General features: G+C 38.7%; 1 protein-coding gene across 1 annotated transcript in view; it reads right to left on the bottom strand.

Annotated features, from left to right (window-relative positions):
• Positions 1 to 570: 570 nt before the first annotated feature.
• The window catches only part of LOC134655834 (dynein beta chain, ciliary-like), a 76,706-nt gene continuing 59,731 nt past the window's right edge, over positions 571 to 17,545 (bottom strand). The window contains exons 55-82 of the mRNA XM_063511325.1: positions 16,714 to 16,791; positions 14,146 to 14,307; positions 13,536 to 13,784; positions 13,152 to 13,263; positions 12,536 to 12,798; positions 12,309 to 12,389; positions 11,930 to 12,145; positions 11,090 to 11,238; positions 10,604 to 10,763; positions 10,059 to 10,225; positions 9,333 to 9,534; positions 8,865 to 8,995; positions 8,504 to 8,788; positions 7,865 to 8,120; positions 6,927 to 7,108; positions 6,707 to 6,838; positions 6,180 to 6,312; positions 5,745 to 5,971; positions 5,465 to 5,588; positions 5,191 to 5,327; positions 4,455 to 4,650; positions 3,984 to 4,157; positions 3,309 to 3,377; positions 2,713 to 2,895; positions 2,032 to 2,205; positions 1,420 to 1,568; positions 1,036 to 1,230; positions 571 to 763 (exon numbers count right to left, since the gene is read on the bottom strand). Coding sequence (XP_063367395.1) covers positions 664 to 763; positions 1,036 to 1,230; positions 1,420 to 1,568; positions 2,032 to 2,205; positions 2,713 to 2,895; positions 3,309 to 3,377; positions 3,984 to 4,157; positions 4,455 to 4,650; positions 5,191 to 5,327; positions 5,465 to 5,588; positions 5,745 to 5,971; positions 6,180 to 6,312; positions 6,707 to 6,838; positions 6,927 to 7,108; positions 7,865 to 8,120; positions 8,504 to 8,788; positions 8,865 to 8,995; positions 9,333 to 9,534; positions 10,059 to 10,225; positions 10,604 to 10,763; positions 11,090 to 11,238; positions 11,930 to 12,145; positions 12,309 to 12,389; positions 12,536 to 12,798; positions 13,152 to 13,263; positions 13,536 to 13,784; positions 14,146 to 14,307; positions 16,714 to 16,791 — 4,686 coding nt within the window. The 3' untranslated portion in view covers positions 571 to 663. The remainder of the gene's footprint in view (positions 764 to 1,035; positions 1,231 to 1,419; positions 1,569 to 2,031; positions 2,206 to 2,712; positions 2,896 to 3,308; positions 3,378 to 3,983; positions 4,158 to 4,454; positions 4,651 to 5,190; positions 5,328 to 5,464; positions 5,589 to 5,744; positions 5,972 to 6,179; positions 6,313 to 6,706; positions 6,839 to 6,926; positions 7,109 to 7,864; positions 8,121 to 8,503; positions 8,789 to 8,864; positions 8,996 to 9,332; positions 9,535 to 10,058; positions 10,226 to 10,603; positions 10,764 to 11,089; positions 11,239 to 11,929; positions 12,146 to 12,308; positions 12,390 to 12,535; positions 12,799 to 13,151; positions 13,264 to 13,535; positions 13,785 to 14,145; positions 14,308 to 16,713; positions 16,792 to 17,545) is intronic.

Genomic DNA, 17,545 nt, shown 5'->3' with positions numbered 1-17,545 from the left:
CCTATTATGCAATCTCTAATTATTTTTACAAAGTAGATGACTTTATCTATTCAATAATACACAATTCATGCGATTGTGTCGTCTTCCTTTACCCAAAGTTATTTCATTATTAGCACAATATTCGGAAAAATGTTCGACATTTTGCAAGCACAAGTGATTGTCAATACTCAGTTATGTAGATATATGTTATTATAAGTAAAATAACTATAATACATTGTTATTATTTCCTGGTAACGTTATCCAACCCAACTCCAATTTATGTTTATTATAAGCAAGGAAAACCGCACTAGTAATTAGTACGGATGAGTAAATAGATGAATTATTCGTTATTTACGAAATGTAAACCATAATGTTACAAATAAGTCTTTATTTAGCTCATTTAAATAAGAATCACATTAAACAACAATTATTTACATAACAACTATAGGTACTTAGGTACCTATACGCTATTCTTAGGAAGGTCCAGCGCCGTGGCGTTACGAATCCTAAATCCTGAATGCTCGTTTGAATAGGAAAATTAACTAGTGGAACCCTATGAAATGTCTACTGGCTTCAATACCTACTTGTAACGGTACGCTACTGGACCATCAAATAAAATGACAATATAAAACAATAAATAACTAAAAACCACATTTAGGCGAAGATTTGACTACAGTCTGAAATCTAAACGCCGAGCAGTAGGGCAACACCGGCTAGAGTCCAGCGCGTTGGCTTGTCTTTCGTCTTCAAGTTGAAAGTCCACACGAATGTCGGTCCTCGCATTCTGGAATAATTTTATTATCAGAAAGAAACTATAGCGTCTTCTAATGATTGACAGGGAACGGCCCCGGTGCGGTGCGGGTGGAACTTTTTTCAAGCAATAATTTGCATATTACCTACCTATTAAGTACCTAATAAGGAAAACGATGAACATTATACCTATAAATACATAACCATCCAATCACCATTGATCCACAACTCCACGAAGCCACTAGCGTAACCCAGCTAGCAAGATGCTACCTTATTGCAATGGGGTAAGGTCTGCATTACACTCACCTGATCTTATAGACGGGGCACTCGTAAACGTTACGAGTATCTTGCTTGTCTTGTGTCACCGCCTTGATGTAGATGACAGGGACTACTGGGAACAGTTCCATCATGCGCGACTCCACGATGCCGCCGCTGGCCGTGTCCCACCGCGCGCCTTCCATGTACAGACCATGGATGTTGGCACCTTCACGGGGTGGGGCGCTGTTTGACAAATAAGCAGTTAGTATGACTTTCGGTACGGAGAATTTTACTTGGTTGAAGTGAGGGTCTGATGGAGTGGCGTTACAAAGTAAGCTGTCAAGCATGCAAGTCTTGAAGACAAATGAGTATTTCCAATAAAAAGTAGCTATCCAATAAGCGAATAACGAAGAAAATCCTTAGACCACTTACTTGAAATCACTCCGACTCTTTTTAGTAACGTCACAGTTGAGACACATCTTGTCGAGCGGCCACTCGTTCTTCCTGGCGGTCTGCTGCATGATGGCCGTCAGGAACGACTGCGGGTTGAAGAAACCAGCTAGCCACACTGCAGGTGGCAACTGTAGAAGGTGATTAAAAAAGTTAATCCTAGGATTTCTGCGAAGAACGAGGTTTTCAACAACATTGAGCTTAAGTTACAAGACAAAAAGCAAAGGATTCGTCTGGCATGCGAAGCATTCGTCCGGCATGCATTAGTATGAAGAGCTCCTCCATCAAAACGCCGTTACTCAGCAACACTTTCGGCTCTCCTAGTTATACGGATAGTGTCCTATACGCTAAATGCCATACTAAGCTATACGTACATTAAAATCTCTAAATTAGTTCTCGATCACAATAAGTCACAGACAAAGGTCGGCAAACTAAGAAGCCAGGCCTAGTATAAAGCGGTATGCGAGCATGGTCCACTGGAGCACGCGGTCTATCAAGAGCGCCTCCATCAAAGTACGTCGCTGTTCAGCAAGCCATTTCGGTTCTCTAAGTTACAAGGGTAGCGTCTAATAAACTATAACAAGCCATACGCACATTGAAATCTCCAGACCAGTTCTCGAGCTCAGTAAGACGCAGGCAAAGGTCGGCGAACCAAGACGCCAGGCCGAGTAAACTGGGATACGCGAGTTTGGTCCACGCGTCGGGCACGCGGTCTATGAAGAGTGCCTCCATCAAGTTTTCCATATCGCTGCTGATCGTGAGCTCGCCCTGAATTTTACAAGAAAGTTAATTGACGATTGGTACTGAAAACTTTTCTTTACATGTGTGTCATAAATGCATAACCCTCGTCATTACTCTTTATACGCTCTATTTCCGAGAACAAGCTTTCTTCTGTAGATGAACGGGAACGATCCTAATGCTGGCTTAGATTTTAGATTTTTCCAGACATATTTGAAGATTAAGCTTAGAATAAATTTTAAAAGTGGAAAAATTACTGTCTTGAGTGAGACTTGAACTCACGGCCTCTGGATCGATACTCCAGCGCTTTGCCATCTGAGCCACCAAGACCTCATCATATTTGAAGATATTTGAAGATGTAGGCAGAAAAGCTAGTGGTAAGTACTAATTTATCAAATGACGTTATGCACGTAGCACGAAGCGTCATTTGATAAATTAGTACTTCATGCTTCAGGAACCTTATTATTGGCTTCCCGAGATTTGAACTAGGTATCTTCTTATAAAAACGATAAAGTAGGTAACCAAATTCCGTTTTACCTTAAGTCCGAGCTCGCACTCTTTAAGAGACCTTCGTATTTCACCCATGAGCCGGTTCATACGCTCACACTCTTGAAATGCGACGATAATAAAAGGAGTCAACTCTTCCACTTTACCCATCAGCTCTTGAAGATTGAACGGCTCGGGCACTCTGTCTAGGATGTCTTCTATTATGGCTTTTACCTGTCAAAAAGGAAATAATTATACTTCCTTACACTGGGAACCCTGTAAAATTCAAAAGACCCCTAGTTATTACACCTGCTCTTTAAAACAACTCAAAGGTTTCATCTTTAGATCGTTTTGGTTCTGGTATAGAGAAATATAGCAAGACAAGAGTGCTCACTCCATACATCAGTTTTGGTACCAAAAAGACAACAACAACATAAGACTTTCCGGTCGGTGCTACATCTATTGTCAAGTAGCAGTACTGATAATTCCGCTACTCGATGCTAGATGTCGACACTGAAAATAATAGTCTTTTTCTCTATGGTTCTGGCTAATCCTCACCAACATCGTTTTTAATCTATACCTGGTGGAATAAGACAGTAGTCATTAAGGAAGCAAAGGGGACTAGTTGAAGTAGGTATAGTACACACCATTTCTTCTTTGGTAGCACCTCCACCAGCTTGTGCGCCAGTGTCTCGCGGTTGCAGTTCAAACACGACCTAAATCCAGAACATTGTCAAAAATATTACATTAGCGTACCAATGGAAAAGCAACATATATTTTTTAATCGATAAGTAGTTGTCATTAATACTCATCTACTCTGTCAAAATCTACAAGAATTCGTAATTAATTACTAGGTCTGGGTACAGGTACAGTCAACATCATGTAGATAGTGACGACCAAAGTAGCCAAATATATCGATACGGGTCTCTATTATTTCCCAAATAGTTTTAAGCCATAATGTGTTTGCCCGAATTTTCGTTAGTCATAATTCATTTGGTTCAGAAACGCGTCACTTTTCAGGATTGCCATAAAACAAACCTAACCTAACCTAACCTATCTATAGAATAACCTAACGAAAATCCTGAAATGTTAACGGTTTCTGTTTTATGACTAATGATAATATGACACACAATACATTATAACTTAAAACTTTATGGGAAACAACGGGACCCCATCGAAACACATACTTATCTTTTTGGTACCTAACAAAGGTGTGTTTGTGTTACGATATATTTGGTCACTTTGACAGTCACTATCTATTTGATGCAGAGTGTACAAATACCTATTTTATGTCGAAAGAAAATAAAGGAAACAAAGAATACCCGGAAAAGTCTTTCTGACACCGTCGTCAAATATCCAATCTCAGCATTAGGATGCAACCCGTATAGATAAGGAGTCTCGTCGGGTAAGTAGTCGTCAATGTACTGGTGATAGCCGACATAGTCCGAATTAGGCGGTGAAGTGAACCCTACGGCTAAAAGGCATTCACCGTCCACCTGGAAAAGTTTATACTTAATTGGTATTATCACTAAGTTAAATAATTAAAAGAGAAGTAGAAGTTGTTTTTTAGGAGCTAATTAACGACAAGGCCAAATTTCACAGACATCACGCTATTGATGAAAATTAAGGATTTGTCACTTTCTAATACTCCTGTAGTCGAAACTACATCGGAATATAGGTACTCCAGCAATGAAGTGCGGCGCAGCAAGCTATCCCAATTGTGATGTCCCCATGAACTCTCTGCAGTCACCAGGTTAATTAATATGGATTTTGTGTCTTCATTGAGATCTTACCAGTTCCGGTTGCATGTACTCCAGTAAGAAGGTGCGACATAATCGCCTGTCCCAGTCGTCGGTGATGTGACCGCCGTACATGATCTCTCCGAACAGATACCGCAAATCCTCCCAAGGAACGCGAGGATTTGCCTCTAGGTAGTTGAACAATACGTATACACAGATGGTGAGATCGCCGAAATTAAATGGATATGATCTGAAAAACGGGTTATGAAAAAAGTTAATGGAAGCACAGTAATTGAAAGCTTTACTGACACGTTTAATAATAAAAACTGGCCAAGTGCGAGTCGGACTCGCGCACGGAGGGCTCCGCACCATCAACAAAAAATAGAGCAAAACAAGCACAAAAACGGTCGACGTTGCTTAACTTCGGTCAAAAATCACGTTTGTTGTATGGGAGCCCCACTTAAATCTTTATTTTATTGTTTTTAGTATTTGTTGTAATAGCGGCAACAGAAATACATCATCTGTGAAAATTTCAACTGTCTAGCTATCACGGTTCGTGAGATACAGCCTGGTGACAGACGGATGGACGGACGGATGGACGGACAGCGGAGTCTTAGTAATAGGGTGCCGTTTTTACCCTTTGGGTACGGAACCCTAAAAAGTAGCTTCGAGCTTCCGAACACTATACTTATTAATAAAGTAATTTTGTCCCTACATTTTGCCATGGCTCACTTGGGGAGCCCGAGGTTCGCTCGGTCAGTCCAAAAACCTGCCATGATAAGAAACACACCTGTTCCAGCCTTGCGGCCCAAATTTGCGCCGCTCTGCAACCACAGCATGGAAATAGCATAAAGCAAATAAAACAGATTTAAACTCCGCCTCCTTACTGCACATCTCCAGAGTTTCTTGGCTGAAGTTATCCAAGGACTGCAGAAAAGTTATTGATTATTTAAACAGGTTTAAAAACTTCTAAACCACTAGGTTTATACTACTTGCCACCAGTTAAAGCAATAGTAGAAAAACTGGCAAGTACCTACTGCGTTCATGAACCGTATTCATATTACCTTATGCAAGTTGGCCCACATGCCAATGGGGGGTTCATTGGTAATCTTGATAGCGGATTCCAAGATACCTTGCGGAATTATATGATACGCAGGATCGGCAGCGGGTTCAGCACTCAAGAATAATCTGGATCATAACATAAATCATTAAGTGTCGTAACAATCGTTCACCAAATACCCGTTAATACAATCAGCTGCAGAGATCCGTTGACTTTGATCTCTGAGACATGATTTTTCTTGAATTAAATAGTAAATTACCAGTAATAAGTAATATTTTATTTACCTATAATCATCTAACGGACTTTCGAAGCATTCTTCCATCTTCTTCTCCAACGTCGCAAGCCATTTGGCCACCAAGTGGATGTTCTGCAGAATAACCCAGTGCCCACCCGCGGACGCAACGCCTAAAGCCTCTTCTGCGACTACCTCTTGGCCCTGACCCAGGGACACGATGTGGAAATTCTTTTTATCAGTAGCAAAGCCCAGTTTGCGACCCAGTTTTTCTAAGTCCTGTACCATAAATAAATATTTGTCTGCAGATTATTGTCGACGAGCTATATGGACTTGGACAATTTTTTTATGGAAGATCGATGATTGTAACCAATGTCGCATGCTGACCAGTTTGAAAACCTGTCCACTCACTTTTTTGCAGCTGACTATAATTGATAAGTTACATAAAAGAATGGTAAACTTGTAGCTGGTGTTCTGTAATGTATACCTTCAACGGGTCTACTCCTGGCGACAAAATGAAGAACATAGCAGTTGTCGAGTTACTTTCTTGGAAGGATTTTTCTAGTGGTGGAGTTCTCGCTTCAACGAACTTTGTCCCCAAATTCTCTTCACAAAAAGCGCTAAAATAAATTGCCATATATAAGCCATATATTGCCATAACTTAGAGTTTGACCAAGATTATGTTTGCAACGGTCTTGGTAGCACTTAATTTTGCTTTCCAATATTGTCAATTAATGACAACATTGGAACAATATTTGAATATTCCCTTCAAACAAGCCTTTGACTATTAACCCTTTAACTGCCAGAGTCTGATATATAAGACATTACATATCCAGCTCATTTCGCCACAGTCTGATAAATAAGACAAAGATCTGATTTGGTTTTTACAGCACATTTATAACTCCCGTAACTATGCCAACCTTCCTCTGCGTGGTACAATTACTGTCGGTGGCGACACGAGCAGGCTCGATTAAAAATTGCTGGCGGTTAAAAGGTTCAGTAAAAGTTATTTACGTTGACGCATAGGACATTCGATCGGGCCGTAGAGCTCGCATAATACAAAGACGCTGTAACGCAGTTTTGTTTTTCCACTCTCCGGGCAATTTATCTCTTTCAGGAGCTTCGCCGTCGGTATACTTTTGCCATCTGTTTATGAAAAGCAGAAAATATGCTGATTAGATACAAATTCGTTTTTTTTTTGTAATTCATTAACTTGTAATTTATAATGTCATACCTCTTTGACGCACCCTCTATATCCTTATCCAAGTTCTCGAAGGCATCCATCTTAGCCAATGCCACAATGCCACCAAAACTGTTGTTAGAGAGCCACGTGTACGGAGAAACTTCTGGCGCTACAGCATATTTCAACAAGAAATCCAATTCTCGTGGATCTACTTTTCCCTCATTTTGTAAAATCTATGTAGGTAATCAGATAATAAGTTTAGTTAAACAAATAAAAAAAACCGGCCAAGTGCGAGTCGGACTCGCGCACGGAGGGTTCCGCACCATCAACAAAAAATAGAGCAAAACAAGCCAAAAAAACAAGCAAATAAAACGGTCACCCATCCAAGTACTGAGCCCGCCCGACGTTGCTTAACTTCGGTCAAAAATCACGTTTGTTGTATGGGAGCCCCACTTAAATCTTTATTTTATTGTTTTTAGTATTTGTTGTTATAGCGGCAATAGAAATACATCATGTGTGAAAATTTCAACTGTCTAGCTATCACGGTTCGTGAGATACAGCCTGGTGACAGACGGACGGACGGACGGACGGACGGACGGACGGACGGACGGACAGCGGAGTCTTAGTAATAGGGTCCCGTTTTTACCCTTTGGGTACGGAACCCTAAAAACGAATATTGTCTAGCTAGGGTGTTGAAAAGCAAATCGAATCGTCGCCTCCCTCGAACTAAGTGCATTGACGTAATTAGATCTTTGTATTCGGAATAATTAAATCGTCCATAGTGTATAGGCGATTTAAATAATTGCAAATAATAATGTAATACTATAATTGCTAAACAATTTATCTCTTACACTCTTGATAGAACAAGTAGGTCAGGGTTTTTTTATTCGGTCAACTAAGTCCTCTTTTCTACAATGCCCGTCTGGCCAGACTACCCAATTATTCATTTTAGTACCCAATTATTCACATAAGTAAGCACTATTAGCTACCTGTAAAGTGATGATGAACAAAAAGACCAGTTTATCCTTCTCGAACAGGCCTCTACTAGTATAAACGAACACAAAGAAGGTGATGCTATCTAGAAGGTTCCTAACTCTATGCTCGAGTTCTTCCGCAGCTTCTGCCTTGGCCAAAGCGTCCTTGAACACGACGCTGTATGCTTTCAGCGAGAACTGATAGATAGGATTGATCTTGCACAAGTCGTTCAAAATGAAATACAATATAGAAGCACGTGTGGCTGCTCGTCTGGAAAGATAGCATTTAAATAAGAGTTATAGGTACCTTGCGGGTCCATATGACGATCCCTATAACAGGTCATTTTTATTTGATCTGAAAATATTTGAATGTAACATTTATGCAAGAAAAAAACGCTAAAAACGTGTCTTCAATAAAAAAAAAATTAAGCCTATCTAAAAGCAACTTGGAGGAACTGTCATAGGGATCATCATTCGACGAATTATAAAAATTCGCGATACTGAACGAGTCACTGACGAAAATCAAATACCTACTTCAGAAGATAGCAAACGGCTTCCATTCTTTACTCCCCATACAGCTCAATCGTGAATAGGGTCAAGACTCTAGTCCACGTTAATAAATGTGGCAGATTATAAATGATAAATTAGACAAACCTGTATTTTTCCCGAGCATCGTCAATCTTTACCGTAGTAATTTTACCCTCCTCTACTTTTACTTCGATATCCGCGGCGGTTTTTTTCGTGGTCTCCAAATTGATCACCAAGGCAGAGTCGCTGAGAATATCCGCGCCTGCGTTCGCCAGGCGCTTTAGCAAGTCATCTTCGAGGGTTTTGAGGGTGATCTTGAACTCGTTCTGCTGTTTGGTAAGACCAGCGCGCAACATTTCCAAGTCTGGTCTTTCAGCTTTCACTACTTCGCCTAAAAGTTGCTCTTCAAGCCTATAGGTAATTATAAATCGTTAAAAACAGGAATGTTTAATATTTTGTCCAGTTTTTAAACTAGCGTCATACTAACCCATCTTTAGTGACAGTGAAATTAATGAGAGTGCATTGAGCCTGCATTTCAGGTTGGTAATGTGGATTGGCCAGTTTCGTTTGAATTATCAGTCGGAAACTTGGCATATAATCTATTTCCCTGTCGCCTATCTGTAAAACATAACAAAATCACAAATCGTTCAGTTATGATACTTATGATGCTATGCCACCGATGAGGCAAAATCTAACCTAAAAAGTGACTTATTTTCATCCCTAATTAGTAAATAGTTAGGCCAAGATAAGTCTGGACAGGTTTTGATAGCCCAGACTTTGCAAGTGTTATTTTAAACGTCAAACTTCTGTGAAATTATGACGTATGTACTTAGGTATAAATAACACTTGCACAGTCTTGGCTATCAAAATCTTTACAGTCTTTGCAATCGTTGCAATCTTGGTCTAACTCTAGTACAACGTTTTCAAATCGACCTATCTTGCCTTTTTTCTTTACCTTCAAGACTTTGCCTTTCCTGATGAGAACGCGCCCCAGCAACGGTTCTAACACAGCGTCGACAGTTTCTCCAATATTCTCCAAAATGACGACTTCCCCGTTACTGACAGCTCTCTCTATGCGATCGAGGTAGTTACGCATCGTCAGGCGAACCACTGTTAGACCGTCGCCGTACTTTGATTTAATCCATTTTATTCCTTGCCTTGAATCAGAAACATATTCTGCTTTAGTCATTATTTTACAGTACATATGGGGCTACTTTTCCGCACTAGTGCGTAAAATAGCACTTTTCGTGCGTATGTCGAAACTTTAAAGTGCCATATGTACTGTAAAACGTTGTTCGATACACGTGCGAATAGGTAATTCGTAACTCGTGTCGATTTAAAACACTCCCTTCGGTCGTGTTTTAATTTATCGCCACTCGTTTCGAATTTCCTCTTTTTCGCACTTGTATCGAAAATAACTATTATATATTAGTATTTAGTATGTCAAGCTAACGCAAATACGTAACATACATCAATACGAGCATTTCGTATTCGTTTCACAACCAAACAAGGGATTTTTTCCATCAGAAATATAAACTGGAGACTTAAAGCGCTATAATCATGGGTAATCTTAGCTTCTAGCATAGTAGAAAAATTAAGACATCAGATTGACTATCAGCAGCTAAAATATAGAGAAGTGTCATCACAACAAACTTCAAAATAATTAAGTAAAAGCAGTTACAGCTGGGGGTCGATCATGAGCGGCCAGCGTGCAGAATTGGTGAGGATGGTGGCGTTCTCTGTGCTCATGGTGTCGGTGGGCAACCCCTCGTTATTCCACGTGGCCACCTGCGCGTCGTCCGTCAGCATCGACAACGGGTCCAGGTCCGGCGTTGTCTCGATTTTAGGCTGGATGTAACCATATTTATTTTTTAGACCAAGTAATAAATAACTAAGAACCTAAAGTTAATAGGAAACTATGATTGAGACGATTCCCCGTAGAGACTTTTGTAAGTTAATCGCGGGCGTATCTAACGCCTAATTTCTTTGCACCAATATTTGACTGTTTCTACTGAACTTTTTTATATTTTTGGTTGCTAGGTAGTCAAATACCTACTATGTACCTACTACCAAATTTTCGCAATCAAAATCAAAATGTCGACACACTTCAAAATCAAAATATACTTAGGTCCAAAAAAATTAGGAAGTCAAAAACGATATTGACCAAGTTTACATCCAAATGTTACATAAGATCAAGTTCTGAGTTGTCGATGGTAAATGACTCACGTTAGTCTTTGCAAGGTTCGGAACCCAGTCTTCATTCATGAGCTGCTGCCTGTAGCGACGCATGAAACAACCCACATATGAAATGAAGGCGGTGACTAACAGGACGTCACCGGGCAACATCTTACCAGACTCTTTGAGATTCACCACCGTTGCCGACCATCTGGAGACGAGGAAAAGCGTTATCAAATACTTACTATACAAGGTAATGTACTCATTTCCCACCGAAGAATATTCTACGGGTATAACTCGAAGAGATTCTTTGTGAAAAGATATCAAGAGTAGGTACCTAACTGTAACCGACGAATATGCATGAGTATATCTAAAAATTTAAAGAATCGAAATACGTAGTTATTTCAATACCAATACCATATAATGGATAAAATAATCCACCCGTATTTCAACACAGTACCGACTTAAAAAATACGACGAGCATAAAAAATAAAGTACCTACATAAAGCACAGAAGTGAAAAATACAAGTATCGCACCTGATTTTCTCAGAAGCCAAACCATTCACCAGCCTATTAGCCAGATCAATGGTAGCGTTGGTAGCGTCAGCTTCGGCCTGGCATTTCATCTTTTCATTTACGGCTTCTTGGAAAGCTTTCATTAGAACTCCTAATTTTTCTTCTAAGTCCTAAAAAGCACAAATTAATTTTGACCACTTGGAAAAAAATATTTCCGTATTTCGTGGCTACTACTAATCGTTAATTGGGTGAATAGAAAAAATATTGTACTAAGTTAAGGACCGGTAATTAGTCTTAAATTAATTGATTCCATTGTGTTGCGATAATTAAGCAATTTCTAACTGAAGTGTCATTCTATGGAACTTGACAGACAGCTGAAGCGTGCGAAAGGGAAGCCATCACGTATATGAACATCGCATGAGTGCGAAAGAGTGAGAAAACGTGACCATTTTTGAGCTTGACGACGGCCGCGGACGGCCAAGAGCGTATGGACTATTCAGTTTACTAAGCGGACACTCTTACACCTCTTTTAATGTTGGAAAATATTGACTCGTCGTGGGTAATTTGATAAAGCTGTCAAAGTTTGAAAAAAAAAATCTGATCGAAGTCTAATAGTTATTTACGATACAAGTGCGAAAAAGAGGAAATTCGGAACGAGTGGCGATAAATTAAAACACGACCGAAGGGAGTGTTTTAAATCGACACGAGTTGCGAATTACTTATTCGCAAGTGTATCGTACAACGTTTTACAGTACATATGGCCCTTTAAACTTTTGACACACACGAGAAGTGCTATTTTACGCACTAGTGCGGGAAAATAGGGCCATATGTAATGTAAAAGCTTTAAAAACAAGTATGTACCTTAATTTGATCAGTTAGGAATGATAATTTTTCCCTAGCTGCTTGTAACTCTGCGTTTGCAGCCATTAAAGCCTTTCTCTTGGGCTCTACGACGACGAACACATCGTAGAACTTGCAGATGTTGATGACCCAAGAGCAGAGACCGGCTGCAGCCGCCGACTTTGATGCGATAATCTCTGGTTTGAAATCTGGGAGCTTTAGGTACGGTAAAACTGCCTGGTAAAAATAATTCAAAATAATAAATCTAAGAAAGAAATAATTAAGAAAGAATTATATTAAATCTAAGAAAGCAATCTTACTATCTTTAATTATTTTACCCGTCTGTATTTTTTTACATACGCCAATAGAGCTATAAGTAGGTACATAGTTCAGAACATACCTTAATGACATCTGGATGTATATTTTCTTTGTCGTAGTAGACAAGATCATATAAAAACTGATCAACTTTTGCCATCATAATCTAAAATAAACAATAATTTGAAAACATAAAATTTTTCACGTCACAGAAAATAATATTATCTTATTTGTAATTGTTTTCAATTAGAAATCCGCGTATGCGTTACATGGATATGGGGTAAAAATTGTAATATATTGTGAAGTATTTACCTTACTAGCTTTCCAGGACCGATCTTTAGGAATTTTTCCCTTCTTAGCAAACAACACCAATACGGCCGCTGTGACAGTAACCACGGCCTCAGGGGGAGACCCAAAGGCCTTCAACTCAGTCAAGTTGTTCTTATTTAAGGTGTTCAAGGCTTCTTGGGCCGCTAACAGAGCCGGCTCAGCCTTGGCCAGATCGTCCGCGCATATCTTAGCCTTTATTGTGACGTCTTCTTCAATAACTTTTACTTTCTTTTCCTCCTCGGCAGCTGTTATTAGATTAAAACGTCATGAAGATACCGGACTAATCTCAATAAATCATGGTTAGATTGGATAAATATCGCAAGCAGAGGCACCGGACCGCCCATTTTTTAAGCGGTGAGCCGAATGGGCGGCCTGAACTAGTTAAAGCAATGTATTTTACCAAAGCAAAGGGACCTCTAGCCGCCCATACGTCAAACCTTGCCAAGCAAAATGAAATTTTATTTTGTCAACACAAAGTTCAAATTAGAATGGAACAGGAGACCTTTTTATAGGTCTCTGGGCGGCTAGAGGTTAATGGACGTCGTTTATATGTAGGTATATTCTTTTATGTTTATAAAAAAAAACAATATGTATATACCAAATGCCTTTTCCTTCGACACTTTCTCGCTCTCTGCGCCTACCACTTCGATAAGCTCTTCAGCGGCCTTATTTTTTACTTTTAATATAATTTCTTGTTCTGCTAACGTCACCTGTACAAACAATACTTTGTTAATAAGGTTAGAATTTTTGTTTTACAAAATAATATTGTTTTTACAAAATAAAATTATACTATGGTTTAACTTGTTAAAATAACTTTTACTAAATTGTGCACCATGCGTTTTAAAGCACCTAAACAGATCGTTCCGTCGTTAAAAAGGTATCTAAGACTTTTATTGCTTTCTATTTTCATCCTCATCAAGCAACTAATTAAATTGAGATTATTCAGCGATATCAAGACTGCACATAATTGTTCACATTTCACCTTTAACACGGCGACATCGGCCGCACAGGACGCCAGTTTCTCCAATCCATTCTCTAACCTAGTAATCATCATATGCAGGTTCTTCGTCTTCTCATTAAGCAGCTTACTGTACAGAGCGATTTGTTCAAGGAAAGTCTTCGGTGTTGTGTAGTTGTACCTCCGTTCGTTTTGGAAATAAATGGCCGACATTAAGTTCACACTTTGATGGACGTGTGACATGAAATCCGACACGGGCTGTACGAAGTTAGGCTGTAGAATAATAAATTTGTTCTTATTTGAATTGCGTAAATAGCAATGTTCATAAAGCAATATTTTCTGTTTATAAAGATTATGAACAGAAAGCTCTTCTGAGGCACTAATATAGCTACACAATTTGAGTAATGGAAGTATAGATGTATAATTTTTTATAGATATGCATAAGCAAGAGATTTTAAGGTCTTCATAGCATTAAGGTTTATGAATAATTGTTCGAATGTAGAACCAATAGAACCATGCTACAGGAGTGACTGGTGTGAGCCAGAATCATACAAGCATTCAATCATAATCATAATAGTGTTATGTAAAGAAGAAGCAATTCGTATTGCACTAGGCCATATATTAGGGTACCTACCGGTAACGACTCCACTTCAGCCAGGAAACGCCTGGAGACAGATTTCAGGGCTTCGGCGGGCCATTCGTGGAACCAGTTAATCGCAGTGCAGTTGACGATGGAGGGGAACTTGCGAGCGCGGATTCGGAGCGTGGCGCCCACCGGCGAGAAACATAACACCACCTGATATTATGGAGACTAGTTTCATGCATTTTTTGCAAAGCAAATATATACCTTCTACCGACCAAAAGTTTAAGTTCGCTTTCTGATTGATTGCAATACAAATGAGTACGTTTTTTGCAATTATTTTTTGTAGTGCTGATGTCGAAACTTGTTCGAACTGTTTGTTGTTTGTTGTCGCCGCACAAAAGTACGAGGGGTGTTCAAAATATTCTCGGTATGAGAATGAAAACAAACAAGTACGAAAAGTTTGATATTTTTATTTTTCAATATACTCCCCCCCTATGTTCATACACTTAAAAGATCGATCAATTATTTTTTTTAATCCTGCATAAAAATATTTTTTATCTTTGGTGTAAAAATGCTCCTCCACTGCCGCCTTCAATGCTTCATCATCGGAAAATTTATTTCCACGCAGATCCTTTTTAAGATTGGGGAACAAAAAGAAGTCGCTGAGGGCTAAGTCCGGACTATACGGTGGGTGAGTAACAGTTTCAAACCCACATTCAACAATAGCTGCCTTGGCAATATGAGCAGTATGGACGGGGGCGTTGTCATGCAGAAGCATAACACCTTTGGTTAACTTTCCTCGCCTCTTTTCTTTGATTGCATCCTTTAATTGACGTAGAATGTTAGCGTAGTACTGTCCTGTGATATTTACACCTTTTTCTTTATAATCGATCAGTAATACTCCTTCACAATCCCAAAATATCGTGGCCATGACCTTGCCAGCTGAAGGGATGACCTTGAACTTCTTGGGATGAGCTGAACCCTTAATGTGCCACTGCATGGACTCTTGTTTACTCTCTGGGTCATAATGATGAACCCAGGTTTCATCTCCAGTAACTATTCTTTGCAGCACCTCATCAGGATTTTCACCGCACAGGTCAATAAAATCGGAACAACAAGCTACACGCATGTCTTTTTGAAGCCGAGTCAGCATTCGCGGAACCCATCTTGCACTTACTTTTGACATATTAAGATGGTCATGGATAATATCATGTATGGTACCAATAGAGAGATTGGTTACTTGTGCTATAGATTTTACCTTCACTCGACCATCTTCCAATATAAGTTTTTCCACTTTATCAATATTTTCTTGTGAAGTAGCTACTACAGGCCGGCCAGGTCTAGGGTCGTCTTCAACACTCTCCCTTCCACGTTTAAACTCGCTTGACCACTTTTGAATGGTAGATAAAGAAGGAGCAGACTCACGGTAAACACAATCCATTTCCTCTTTTATGGTTTTTTGATTTTTACCCTGTTTTGTCAAGAATTTTATCACGCATCGATGTTCTAATTTAGTTAACATTGTCAATTCCCACATGATGTTCATGTTTGTTCAGCAATTGCAGAAAAACAAAAGAACATCTCGCTTCGAATTATACTTTTTTTTAATGTCAATGAATAAACCTTAGCGGCCAGTAACGAAAGAAATTTTAGAAGAGGTTGTAAGATATCAATACCGAGAATATTTTGAACGCCCCTCGTACTTATCATTCATTACTCATTCATTAGTACCAAAATCACACAGTAAACTTAAACTTTTGACCAGAAGGTAGACAGTGTACCTATCTCAATTCGGACTAAGCAAACAAACATAACGCCGGCTGAGAATACGTTTGTGCCATATTCATTTTTGAGCAAAATATGCTATAATTGACACTAAACGGTTTTTGGAAAAACATACCTTTCAAAAATGTTCTGACATATCCGCATTTCACTATAGGATAATTACACTGTTAACAGAAAATTATCACAAAAGTGTGACATCCAAAACTTTTGTGTCATATCATACATTGTACGTTTAGCATTTACTCAGCAAAAACGGATATGGCAATAATAAAAGTGCTTTTATTTCATGATTACCACTATATTCATAATATTTGTATAGTACTATAAATAGTAAACATAGGTATGTGCCTAAATGATAAATAAGTTCAATATTTCCTAAACGTAAAACTTTTCGAGAAAAAATTTTTTTGCTCCTTTTTGCTCTCCTGTAAACCAATATAAGTGGCGTATGGCAGTGGCACAAACGTATTCTCACCCAGCGATAAAGCAACGTTACATTAAAATATACAAAATAAACTTGTTAGGAATAAACGTAGGTATTAAGCGTTTTTATTGTGACAAAAACATACATCAGCTGGAGATACAGTAGCGGCAGCGGATAGCTATTTTCATACAAGATAGCTGTTTCTACACTAAAAGCAATCATAACGTGGTCATGGGCTTGCACAGGCAATGCTTCAAGCAAAGTAAAAAAAACTGACTTTTAGCCATAATACATCGAGACAAACACATAATACACTTAATCGACACAGTGGCATACTTTATATAATACATGTCCAATACAATACACACACTACATAATATACATACAATAGTTAAGAAACAAAACTGAACCTTTAACATGGTCCTAACTCTGTTGATAAAGAATCGCCAACAGTTCTCTTTCGTGTCCATCACGCCGCTAGCTTTTGTCTGGAAAAGACAGGTCAAATAAATACGTTCAATCAAAATACTGTATGAATTGGTTATAACTAAAAAGTATTTGAATTGTGTGTCAGCAACAAGTGTGGCGGTTCGGCTGTTGCACCACACTGATCTGAGCTAATGTTTAGCTTTACTAGAACTTTTGCGGAAAGTAAAGCTTATTTATAACCTTTTCTAGGTCGCACCAAACAAGAAGTTTTTTCCAAAAAATCAATAACAATATTCCGAAGTTTGATAATTCATTAGAAAACGAGTCACATTTTGCGAAACTCCAACCAAAATCGAACCTTAAGGCTCCGTTAACGATTTTAAAGCCAAAATGTAAAATTGATAGATTTAGTCGTTGAAATTGTACTCCTTTTGTTACGTAATATCTAAATAACAAGTATTGGTTTCTATTAACACGTCTTCTCATCTTGCCTTTTAATAATAAGGTTCCGAGCGTGCGTCACCGGCAATACGTGACGAGAAGGGGCAGTATTTAAAAATTCATCATAAAATTATAGTTATAAATTATAAAAAATATGTATAAGAACAGTTTCAGGAAATGTTGTAGATTGTTTAAGTATCAATATTACGTTGAAATTAAGTCGATTTTCACGAAAAATTTTCACTTGTTTTGAAGTAATTTCTGGTGAAAATTGATTTCGTATAACTTTCATTTACTCTCGTTCAGTATCATATAACAAAAATGTAGTCTATGCAAGTTGGAGTATAGGATATGTGTAATACAAAATTACCA

The sequence above is a fragment of the Cydia amplana genome, chromosome 17, assembly GCF_948474715.1.
Source record: "Cydia amplana chromosome 17, ilCydAmpl1.1, whole genome shotgun sequence".
NCBI classification, from domain to species: Eukaryota; Metazoa; Arthropoda; class Insecta; order Lepidoptera; family Tortricidae; genus Cydia; species Cydia amplana.
This window is presented reverse-complemented; position numbering and strand designations above follow the sequence as displayed.